The 12,999-nt window shown below is 38.5% G+C and overlaps 2 protein-coding genes across 7 annotated transcripts in view; both read right to left on the bottom strand.

Moving 5' to 3' along the window:
* Positions 1-12,999, bottom strand: part of TMEM108 (transmembrane protein 108) — a 384,720-nt gene that overhangs the window by 34,602 nt on the left and 337,119 nt on the right. The window lies entirely within an intron of this gene.
* On the bottom strand, positions 423-1,991 carry LOC131824551 (small ribosomal subunit protein eS4-like). Its single transcript, XM_059162630.1, has one exon. It carries the CDS (start codon positions 1,933-1,935, stop codon positions 1,144-1,146), a length of 792 nt encoding a protein of 263 aa, XP_059018613.1. The 5' UTR covers positions 1,936-1,991; the 3' UTR covers positions 423-1,143.

Here is a 12,999-nt window from a genome sequence, read left to right as displayed (position 1 = left end):
AAAGGAAAAAAAGAAAACTTGGCAAGCCAGAAGAAGTGACATGATATATTCAAAGTGCTGAATGGGAAAAATCTGCAGCCAGGAATACTTTATCCAGCAAGGCTGTCATTTAGAATAGAAGGAGAGATAAGAAGGAGTTTTTCAGATAAACAAAACTAAAGGAGTTCACGACCACTAAATCAGCCCTGCAAGAAATATTAAAGGATACTTTTCAACGCAAAGGAGAGACCAAAAGTGACAAAGACAAGAAAGGAATTGGAGACATCTCCAGCAACAATGACAAAACAAGTAATAAAATGACAATAAATATATATCTATCAATAATTACTCTGAATGTAAATGGACAAAATGCTCCAATAAAAAAAAAAAAAAAAAAAAAAAAAAAAAAAAAAGACAAAGGGTTTCAGAAAGGATATAAAAAGAAGACCCATCTTTATGCTGCATTTTAGATCTAAAGACACCTATAGATTGAAAGTGAGGGCTGGAGAAACATTTTTCATGCATATGGATGTCAAAAGAAAGCTGGAGTAGCAATACTTACATCAGAAAAACTAGACTTTTCTGCTCTTGTATTATTTTGATCCTGCCTCAGTATCAACTAATTTAACTTTCATTTTTGTTATTGGTTTAAGATTTCCTTTTCTTTTGGATTCAAGATTCATGAATTCATGATTCAAATTCAATCTGGTAATGTGTGTTTTAAGAATTATGTTTTTTTCCCCTAAGTTATCTGATTTGTTAGTATATAATTTTTATAGCAACCTGTTATCACATTATGTATTTATGTGGTTATCTGTTGTATTTTTTTTTTCATTTTTCATCTTGGTTTTTGGACTTCTCTTGTTTTTTCTTCATTAATGTAGTTAAAACATTGCCAATTTTATTTATTTATTTGGAAAAACTGGTCATTATTTTCAGTGTTATTTTATTATTCATTCTGGTCTCTATTTATTTCTGATTTTTCCTTATTTCCTTCCTCTACTAAATTTCAGCTAAAAAATTTAAAAAATTTCAGCTAAGTTTCTTCTTTTTCTAATTTCTTGTGGTGTAATGTTGATTATTTGACTTTTTTTTTTTTTTAATCGTGCTGTATGACCTTTAATTAGGTATAAAGGCTTCCAATCACGTCACATAGGGACCATTCTACCCGCTGCTCTGTTTGGCCACCAGTCTCTTGTCTCTCTCTTCAGCAGTGGTGAGGCGGATACTCTTTCCACGGGGAAGAGAAATCCATGGTTTGTTGCCTTTGCCAATAACAAAAATGTTGGAGAGTCGGGTGGCAAAGTTGTTGCCATTGGCATCTTTCACATGAACCACATCAAACGAACCAGGGTGTCTCTCTCTGTTGGTGATCACACCAATTCTTCCCAGGTTAGCACCCCCAGTCATCATACACAGATTACCAGTGTCAAACTTGATGAAATCAGTAATCTTTCCAGTTTCCAAATCAATCTGAATGGTGTCATTGACCTTGATGAGGGGATCAGGATAGCGGATGGTGCAAGCATCGTGAGTCACCAGATGAGGGATGCCTTTTGTCCCCACAAAGATCTTTCTCACTTTGCACAACTTGTACTTGGCCTCCTCGAGTGTAATCCGATGAACAGCAAAGCGACCCTTGGTATCATAGATCAGACGGAAATTCTCTCTGGTCTCGTCACTGCTGATGACATCCATAAAACCAGCAGGGTATGTTATATCATTTCGGACCTTGCCATCAATCTTAATAAAACACTGCATACAGATCTTCTTTACTTTATCTCCTGTTAGGGCATACTTAAGTCTGTTCCTTAAGAAAATGATGAGAGGGAGACACTCTCTCAGTTTATGGGGGCCAGAAGATGGGCGAGGAGTGAGCACACCAGTCAGTTTATCCAGCATCCAATGCTTTGGAGCTGCTACACGCTTCAGATGTTTCTTGGGACCACGAGCCATGGCTGCACTAGGCACGAAAAGAGAACCGCCTTCTTCCGGTACCCGAGAAAAAAGCCCCCCCCTTTTTTTCTTAATACAAACATGTATAGCATGAATTTCACTCTAACTGCTTTTGCTGCATCTCATAGGTTTTAGAATGTTGTGTTTTCTCTTTCTTTTGTTTTGAGACATACTTTCATTTGACTTTTATTTGGTCCATTGTTTGTGCAGCAGTGTGTTAAGATTTATGTATTAAATATTTAATATTTTCATTGTCGATTTTCCAGCTTTGTTTTATTGTTCATCTTTAGTTTTATACCATTGTGATTGGAAAATACTTGGTATGATTCCAGTCTTCTTAAATTTGTAATATTTGTTATGATTCTTTTTATGTGATATTTTCAAAGATTTTATTTATTTATGTGACAGAGAGCACATGCTCATAAACAGTGGGAGTGTCAGGCAGTAGGAGAGGGAGAAGCAGTCTCCCCCCTGAGCAAGGAGTTTGGGATCATGGCCTGGGAGCAGAACCCTGGGATCATGACCTGAGCTGAAGGCAGATGCTTAACCGACTGAGCCACCCAGGTGCCCTGATTTTTATGTGATTTAAATAGGGCATTCTTTTGTGTGTACATGAAGAAAATGTGTATTTTATTTTGCTTGGATGGAATGTGATATATATACCTTTTAGAAGCATGTATTTTGAAGTATGTTTCAAGTAAAAATGTTTCTGTTGAAAAACAAAAAACCTTAACCTAGGGTACTTATTTAAAATAAAGCATATCAGAGGGAAGGTGGGAGAGGAATGGGTGAAATAGCTGAAGGGGATTAAAATTACATTTATCATGATGATCACTGAGTAATGATATATAGAATTATTGAATCACTATACTGTACACCTAAAATGAATCTAACACTGTATGTTAACTATGTTGGAAGTAAAATAAAAAACTTAATAACCCCCCCAAAATATTCTTCTTACCAATCATACACACTGATGATTGAAGGCACCTAATCCTGTTGGCTGAACATTTGACAAATTCCTTGTCACCCCCTCATCTTCCTTTCTCACTCATTTAATTAATTTAGCACATATTTACTAGGTATCCTATCTGAGCTAATAGTTGTTTATGCTATGGGAATATGAAACGAAATAATGTTTCTTCCCTATCCTCCAAGGAATTGCGGTTGAGCAGGGAGGACTTGAGTGATGAGGCTGACCCTGAAGCCAGATTGCCAAGATTCAAACCCCTTATCCCCATGTTCTAGCCCAGTGACCTTGGGTAAATCACTTAAGCTCTCTGTGCCTTAATTTCCTCATCTATAAAATGAGGTTAATAACACTATCTCATAGGATTACTGTGAGAGTTAAATGAGTTAATATATAAAGGGTTTATAACATTGTCTAGCACATAGTACTACATCTAAGTCTGCACTCCTCATTAGCCACATGTGGCTATTGAGCATTCCAAATGCGGGCAGTTCAAACTGAAATGTTCAGGAAGTATGAAATACATAGCTAATTTTGAAGGTTTACAAAAAAATGTAGGATGTCTCAGTAATAATTTTTCATATTGATGATGTGTTGAAATAATATTTGGATATATTTGGTTAAACAAAATGTTATGAAAATTAGTTTTACCTTGTTATGTGTCTACTACACAATTTAAAATGATATATGTGGCTCATATTTATTTCAATTGGACAGTGCTAAGTCTTTGCTATGCAAATAATGAAAATCAGAATATAACAAATATAGTAGAGGTATATGAACTATTAGAAGAACTACTCTAAGTGTGTACCACCAGCTCCATAAGTATCATCTAGAAACCTGTTAGAAATATTAACTATTAGGTTCTTATTCTAGACTGAACCAGAAACTGATTATCAGGGAACAAACTATGTTATTGGGGTGTGTGTGTGTGTGTGTGTGTGTGTTTTAATCACTTCCTTGTGATTCCAATCTCACCAAATTTGATAGATACTGCTAAGGGAGTACAGAGGGACTGGTAACTAGATCTGTCAGAGGAGTAGGCCACATCATCCACATGAGCTACAGAAAAGAGGTAGGGCAGGTGAGGCCATGCAGGAAAGGGTCCAGGCATTCAGTAAGTTCCAAATACAAATAATCAGGTAGCCTACAGCAGTGCTCCATCCCACTCTGCTTGGCAACTACAGTTGTGGTTTTTTTCTGGAACAGTGCCTTCTGGACTGACTGGATCTGTTATCTTCTATATCTTTTTAGTCCAAAGTGAGCCAAGAACAAAGGGAACCTAAACTTTCTGCCTTCAGTAAGATTAACTTGCGTTTGTAAAACACAACCTCAAAAGGTACATTTGTTATTCCTAGTGTTGTGCTCATACCAGGTGGATGTGGAGCCAATTGGGCAGCCTAGGTTCAGAAACAGAGTGCAAGAGAGCAATTGGAATAGCTCAGGAGCTAGCCCATAACAAGTGGGTCAGCTTGTAAACAGAACCACTTTTTGAGAACATCATAAGCCAGGTGAGGATTAGGAGCAGTTGTAGCGATCTTTTCCCATTAAAACTGTTCGATATTAACTTCGTAATTTTGCACTTCGGATTTATGGTCTTTATTTTCTCTTGGGTCTCTTACCAAATGAATGTCTTTCAACTGATTAAGTCTAAATTCTGTCCTTGGTCTTCAATGGGGCTATACAGAGGGACACAAGTCCAGAGAAATCTATACATTGTGATGTGGGTACGACACACTGTGAGTTAAAGGACTTAGTAAGTTCATGTTGCATTTCTTTTCCAGGGGGAGAGGAGAGCTGGGGACAAGGGGCTCCATGGACATCCTCACCGTCTCTTCACCACAGAGGAGGCTCTTGTCTTTGCTTCCTGTTCCCCAGGTTTAATTTTATTTACAGCTTGTGTGTTCAGCCCTCTCTGCTCACAATCATGGTATCACCTTCCCTCACTGGAAATTATGTTGTAGAAGTTTTAGGCCAACACAAGGTTTCCACTTAATGATTTCCTGGAAGTGATAATGTGTCTATGGCTGTCACCCACCAAAGGAAGGGCAAGCATCAGAACATTAGTAGTGATAGTTGCCCCAGGTTTACTGGCAATTATGCTAATAATAATAATACATGATAGTAGTAACAGTGGTGGTAGCAGTATGAATGGTCAAAAAGATATTATTTATCTGGTCCTACATGTTTCAGGTACTGTGTGACATACTCTCCTACTCTGCCAGATTATATTTCTCAAACAAGACTGCCCCCAAAATATCTCATCCCACAGGTTCTTTTTTTTTTTTTTTTTTTTTTTTTAAGATTTTATTTATTTATTTGAGAGAAAGACAGTGAGAGAGAGCATGAAAGGGAAGAAGGCCTGAGGGAGAATCAGACTTCCCAGGACTCCGGGACCAGGACCTGAGCTAAAGGCAGTCGCCCAACCAAGAGAGCCTTTCAGGCACTCCCACAGGTTCTTCTTACAGTGTGTTGACATTCATTGAGATACTATGGTAGAAGTGACACTATGTGTTCCACGTTCTATTATGAGTTCTTAAAAGATGGCATGCAATAAGGTAATGCTGCCATTCTGTATGAATCACAGAGAGATAGACATGCCCAAGGAGTCCCAGCTCTTTAAGCCCCCAGCAGTAGGAGTCTCCCCAGCATTAACTGCCAGACAGGTGAGCAAATCAATCTTCAGGTGATTTCAGCCTAGTTGATGCTAAGTGAAGTAGTGACAAGCTGTCCCCAGTAAGTCCTATCCAAAATGCAGGTATGTGAACAAAATAAATGGTGTCATTGATTTAAGCCACTAAGGTTTGGGGAAGTTTGTTACATGGCAATAGTAAATGGAATGTCTACTTTATTTCATTAAACCCACATAATAACTTTTCAAGATAGGTATTATTGCCATAGCTTACAGATGAGGAAACATGCAAAGGGGTTTAAGTTATTTGCCTGAGATCTTACAGTTGGAATGTGACAGTTCTAAGCTGCAATCCCAGGTCTGTCTTGCTCTGTGTGCAGATTCTGAGTCAGATCCTACCCAGCTTTGGCTCCACATTTCATTCATGTGTTATAGTCCTCAGTAGGTCTGTACGTTTGTCTAGACATATCTGCTAGAGTATATGTGGACATCTGTAAACAAAGACAACCACTAGGTTTTTTACTATGTTGTAAGAAAGAAGACTTACTTTAAAGTTCTGCAGAGAAGATTGATTCCTATACTCATATGAAAAGACACTTGGCTCTGAAGTGGGAAAGGGAAAAAAGAACACTGGCTGCCTTAAGTTTAGATTAAGTCCACAATACCTTAGTTCACACTTGGTGGATTTTAAGATGTTGGTTTGTAGGTATGCATGTATTTAATGATCCATAATGTTGTTTCCATCAGGAAATGTGTTCTAAGAGTCGAAAGCCCTTTTTCTTTTATTTTGGAGTCCAGTTGGTTTATAAGCTGAAGACAACCCATTGGGAATAATCTTTCAGGGCGGTAGCAAAGTCAGCTCTGTTGCTTACATTTTCACCAGCTATTATACCCCAAATGACAATGCAGCTACCCTTCGAATTGTGAGGTCCCAGAAACAGAGAATACCATCAGGGACAGCTTTATAGTTTGATCTACCACACAGCAAATGAGAGAAAGGGTCACCAACCTCACTCATGGTAAACAGAGCCCTTCAACCAGGTGGAACAGTTCTGTTCCTATAGAGCCTGTTTGTAAACCAGAATCCCCAGGTAGCAAAAAAAGAGAACCAGTTCAGGTAGGGTCTGCTCATTTCTCTCCATTTCTCTGGGGTTCCCATACTGTAGGGCAGAGACTTATCCTGTGTGCAGTCATACTGGAGGACTGACTTGAATCCATCTTTTCACCTTGCATACTCCTTCCTTTTTCATGGCTCCCTTTTGATTGACTTAGGGAAATATTTATTTCTTTCCTTTTAAAATTAACTTTAATAATATTATTTATTATAATTATTATTATAATTAAATAAATTATAATTAAATATTATTTATTATTTAAAATTAACTTTATATGCAATTAAATCCACACATCCACATAACCTGTACTTGATGAGTTTTGACAAGTGTACATACTTGTGTAGCCAGCAGTCAAACCACAAACCAATCAAACCACAATCAAGATAGAGAACATTTCTGTTTCCCTGGAAAGTCCTTGTGTTCCTTTGCAATCAGATCTCCTCCTCTACACCTATTCCAGGCAACCAATGATCTGACTTCTATCACTATTAGGTTTGTTTCTTCTGTTGTAGATATTTACATAAGTGGATGTAGATAGAATATTTTGTGTTTTTCTTTGTAACATCTGTGAAATTTATTCATTTGCTGCATCAGTAATTTGTTCCTTTTTTATGGCTGAGTAGTATTCCATTATATGGCTCTGCCCCAATTTGCATTCACTCATCTAATGACAAACATTTGGGTTGTTTCCAGCTTAGAACTATTATGAATAAAGCTATTATGAATGTTTGTTTACAAGTCTTTCTATGGACATATGTTTTCATTTCTCTTGGGTAAATACCTAGAAAGAGAACCGCTGGGACATATGGTAAGCGTATATTTAACTTTGTTAAAAATTGTCAAACTGTTTTCTGAAGTGGTTTACCATTTTACATTTTTGTTTCAAGACTTAGTTAAGTTGATTGACAGATTAATTGATTATTTAGATAGTAAAGTATATAGTTATGATTGAAAAGTCAAAATGCAGAAAAATATAATGAAAAGTCTCTGTCCCAGCTGTAACTCACATAAAGTAAGCAATGTTACCAGTTAATTATGGACCTTTCCAGAGATAATTGAAACATTCACAAGTGAGCCCTTAACTACATTTCCCCTTCCCATTCTTTATACAGCTGAATGTGTATGGACACATTTTGCCTTTCTCACTTATGTACCTTGTATATTGTTGAAGAGATATTTTCCAATATGTGTTCTGAGGAACTCTATCCTCATCAAGAGCTCTGTGAAAAAACTTGGGAAAATGCTGTATTCTTCAGCTACTTCTCAGAAATTTACAATGCACATTAGCATATTAAAGGCTCCAAGAAGTCTTGTGACTGAAAAGCAAAGTTTCCAAAATTATTTGACCTGAGAATCTTTTTCTTCCCAGCAATATCTGTTTAACATTTTGCAGAACTAGAATTCTGCAGGATATTCTTGGGGAGGTGCAAATCTAGACAGACTAGTAAATATTTTAGGCTTTGTGAATATGGTCTCTCTTGCAAGTACTCAATTCTGTCATCATAGTGTAAAAGCAGATGGAGGAAAGATGTACATGAATGGGTGTGTCTGTGACTCAATAAAACTTTATTTACAGAAGAGGCATATAGAATATAGTAGGATTTGAGATGAAGACAGATTGGCAATTTTAAGTTTTTAAAGTCTTTTTTCAAGGCCTGCTGTCTCCATTCCCTTCCCATTCCAGTTAATCCACCATCTCAAGGTTTAGAAGGACAGGAAGAGAGGGAAGGAGGGGACAAAAGCAAAAGGAAGAAGATAGGGGTGGAGAGAAAAGGAAAAGGTGAGAGGGAATTGTGGAGAAGGTATCCTGGAGCAGAGGCTAGAGAAAATAAACACTACTAAGGGGTAATGAATAGCTGTCTGTAGAGAAACGTCCTCCTACATGTTTCTCTTCTTTTTCTCTTTTGCTTCTTCTTCCCCTGTTTTCCCCTCTAAGCCCAAGTGTCAACATGGAACACTGGGAAAAGGGCATCCATGATTCACATCTTATGGTCCATTTGATTAAATAAATGTCTAGTGATTGAATGGAGACTTCTGGATTCTGGACTTTAGCATCTCCATCTGCAAGACCATGAAATCTTTGTTGTTCATGTCAAAACCATGTGAGGGTACATTAAGTCTATGGTGAGACATGCAATTCTGGCAGCAAATTTTGTAAGTTCTCCAGGCTAACAACTGGATAATAGATATAATAGTTATCTAAGGAAATTTTAGCTCTTCTACTTTAAGTACCAGATTACTTCAACTAGAAGAAGTAAAATATTGTTTTATGCGTGGGTAAAAAAAAAATACAAACTATGACATAATGCTTTCATATAATTATGATTTTTTAAATATTATTTATTTATTTATTTGACAGGGAGAGAAATCACAAGTAGGCAGAAGTAGGCAGAGAGGCAGGCAGATAGAGAGGGAAAAGCAGGCTCCCTGCTGAGCAGAGAGCCTGATGTGGGGCTGGATCCCAGGACCCTGGGATCATGACCTGAGCCGAAGGTAGAGGCTTAACGCACTGAGCCACCCAGGTGCCCCTAGAATTACGATTTTAAAAAATGATTTTATTTATTTGAGAGAGAGAGCACAGCAGGGGAAGGGCAGAGGGACAATGAGAAGCAGACTCCCCGCTGAGCACAGAGCCCAATGAGGGGCTCAATTCAGGATCCCTGGGTTGAAATCGTGATGAGATTTTGACCTGAGTTGAGATCATGACCTGAGTTGAAATCAGATGCTTAATTGACTGAGTCACCCAGGTGCCCCACAGTTATAATTTTTATTTTACTCTTATTGAAAGAACTGCTTTAGACTCACCTAGACAGTTTTTCATATATTCCTTCACTTATGTCATTAAGTAACTGTCAACCCTTTTGCAAGCATCTCAGCAACAAAACATAACTGAATTTTAACTGCTTTGTGGGTGTTTTCTTTCCCTTGATCTCATCTAGGACTTAATTGTTGGGTTTGGACTACGGAATGGAGATCATTCTTACAATGATGGACATTTGTTCCACAAGTATCAAATTGATGCCCTGCTAACCCACTTTGATGTCCTCTGCATACACAATAACTTTTTATGTCAATGCTGAGTCACAGTGCATCTTTGTGGTGCCTTTAGAAAAAGCAGTTAAATATGCATCTGCTTCAAATGGAGAGATGAGGTGAACAACTACAACCAAAATTCAGCTGTGTACAATGATGACCGTCATGAGTGCTGCCTGGCTGACAGAACTGTAATAGACATCTTGGGTTCAGAGATGTTACAACAAGCAGAAGTTCTTCTAACAACATGAACCTAGATGAAAATGTATGCTTAAACAGAGTCCTAATTTCAAACTTTAGGAGGCAAAGAAAAAACCAAGTGCCTTGAAGCAGGAAGTTGTAGCATTTTTCTTCCTTATAACCATCTCCAAATGCTGCATAGTGATATTCAGATACTTCTAGCTGAATACTTGTGCACTGGAAGTCACCTGGATAGAAACAGGTCTAAGTATGGAGTTCCTGCATGAGCTAACTTGGTATGACCCACAAAACTGTATTTTCACACTTGTCTGCCCTCCTGTGAGCTCAAAAAAGATCTATGGTTTATATAATGAATTATGCATAAAAGCGTGAAGTGCTGATCATTTTAAAGTAAGAAAATCAGAATTGAACTATAGCTAGTTTTTTAAACATGTGCTTTAGCACATATGCCAAAGGAATGTGTAAAGAGAAAAGCTAAATTAGAAATTTATATTCCTGTAAAAATGGTTTCATGACATTTAGAGTAAGATCTGACAGGCTACTCCTACAGTTAAGAAGGCTGCCTGGCTCCTTAAACCCCTCTCTGAGCTGGGCTTGCCAGGTTCTGTTTGGTGGGGTAGGAAGTGCAGGGATCTAGTGAGGCATGGGTGTATGTTGGTGTGTCAGGGAAAGCACCGAGCTACACCATGAGCTAACTTTCTTGGTCATGAATCTTGTATCTTTCTTGCCTGAGGTTCAGACCCCTTTCTAACCCCAAACTCCCATTCTTTCCATACTCTGCCATTTCACAAATGCACTGCTAGAACCCATATCAAAACCCCAATATTTCTGTTCTACACAATTTATTATAGTAAACAAATTTCCTGGCAAAGCTTCCCTGGAGATGGGGATGCAATATTCTGGATGCCAACTCATCCTTCTGTGCCCATTCTAGCATGGCAGAAGTCTGTCAGATGCCTGCTTAGAATTCTTGGGTGCCTCCACATGAACGTAAATTTCCAGGTGTTTCCCCAGCTCAGAGTTTCACTGGCATGTATCTAATATCATGTATGCCATGCTCCCACCACAGACATGGAAATCCAAAATGATATAACTTGTTTATAGTGTGTGCCTTTCATGCTTTTGAAAAGTCTTCAAGGTGGATAACAATAGAACAGGCACAAACATAAGTCTTGTAATATAAAAACTGAGATCAAGACTTTACAGAGCAACAAAAAGACTAAAATGGGCTGAAACAGAGGGTGAAAACAAATGCAACAGGGAGAAGAAAGAGCCACCTGTGAAATTCTATCTGCTCACTCTGCCTCCCGTGTCTCATTGCTAAGCAACCTTAAAGGACACAAATCAATGCTTCTCCAAAATGACACCAGAGCAAAAGCTAGGAGGAATCATGTGCCTGTCCGGTGCCTGTGAAGGGAAGTTTGGGAAATGGGCAGTATGATTAAACTGGATAGTAGCCAAGACACAATGCTGTTCTTCTGAAAGGGAAAGCATGAGTACAGCAACTGGAGAAGACAGAGAGGTCCTTGGAGGGCTCCAAAGCTGCCTCCATGTGTGTAAGAAGGGATTATTTCCTCTTACAGCACCACCTTAATCCCAATTCTAATCTCACACCTAGTACTTCTCTGTCAATCTTGAAGCATGAAGGAAATAGAGCTGGGACATATGCCCACTCCAAGTTAGGTTAAGGTCCTAATTTATTGAATCAGAGTTGAGAAGAATGCACAGAGCAGAAGCAGATACAGCAATCCTTGGCATGGGATCCTGGACTTCCAGTTCCTCAGTGTTAGGATCTTTATAAAATCTGAAGTCACAACAGATTCTTGCTTTGTCACTGCTCTTTTAGGCTCAGATCTTAAATCTTCATTTTCGAAGAACTATGGCCAATAAGTATGTGCTTCAATTTAAGGAGCCCTTACAAAGAACAGGGTCTCCTAACTCTTAAGCCCAAATCAACATCAGATTGCTCTCCCTATCCTGAACCGCATGAAGGCTGAGGTGGGTGGGTAAAGGTAGCATTATCAACACCCTGTAGCCCTTGAACAACATCTTTGTCTCTAGTTTTCTAGTATTCTAGAAAGAGGTATCCCCCAACACCCAGCATGTCATTCTGCTGCTCAAATATCCAGTTGGCTTCCTTCAGTTTAAGGAGAAATATCAAGATCAAGATCACATAGGTAGTAAAAAAAAAAAAAATCACATAGGTAGTAAGTGGTAAGTCTGAAACTTAAACCAAGGCTTTCTAACTGTTCAGAGCTCCAACTCCCCACCACATAGGAGGATGTATGGCGGGACCTAAAATTTCTAAGCCAAGTGAAGCCTCTGTGTTCTATGTTTTCATTTCTGTTAGGTTAATATGAAAATAAAGTTGTAAAAAAAAGTCTCAGAGTAGTCACAGGATCATCCAATGATTCAATCTCAAAGTTTAGGAATGGAGATAACATTAGCTTTTAAGACACCGATTTTGTATTCTAGAGTATTTTTGTGTGCATCTAATACATGGTCTCCAAATTTTGCTTGCCACTGGAACCAACAGGATTTTTGGAAAGTCCTCTGATGGATCTGTGTGAAGCCAAGACTGAGATCACTGATCTCATAATAGCTGCATATTAAGTGGTCCCTATAACCTGTCTCATTGAATGGGACCCAAGAGGAACTAGAAGTACAAAGAGTGAGGTGTTTGGAATCAGTTCCTAATCCATATCCAGGTGACTCAGGAGAGTGCTTCTAGCTGTGTGATTTGGGGCAACTTGGTCAGTTTAAATCTCACTTCCTTCAACTGTAAAGTGGAAATTTAGGATGATTTGGTGAGATGATATGTGAAAGTGCTTCTCACAGTGTCTGGTATGGTCATTGAGGCTGTTATCATAATTATTAATGACCCTGAGGACGTCGTGTTCCTTCCTAGAGCCTGATCTCAAACCACACATTAGCCCTCCCAAGGGTTCAGAACAAAGAAGCAAGTGAGAACACGGGGACATTGAGAGAGCACATCTGGAAAAAAGTTCACCACTCTAGATGTCTAGCAGCTCCTTAACTTTCTAAAACAGGCTCACAAAAGTGGGGTAAGGCCACCCAGGAATGTGCAACTGTAAGGAGAGGTAGGGGAATAT

The sequence above is a fragment of the Mustela lutreola genome, chromosome 2 (genome assembly GCF_030435805.1).
Source record: "Mustela lutreola isolate mMusLut2 chromosome 2, mMusLut2.pri, whole genome shotgun sequence".
Classification (NCBI taxonomy): Eukaryota; Metazoa; Chordata; class Mammalia; order Carnivora; family Mustelidae; genus Mustela; species Mustela lutreola.
The sequence above is the reverse complement of the archived record's forward strand: the minus strand, read 5'-3'. Positions and strand labels throughout refer to the sequence as shown.

Coding starts and splice junctions, on each gene's coding strand:
- LOC131824551 (XM_059162630.1), bottom strand. CDS start 1,935: ATGGCTCGTGGTCCCAAGAAACATCTGAAGCGTGTAGCAGCTCCAAAG.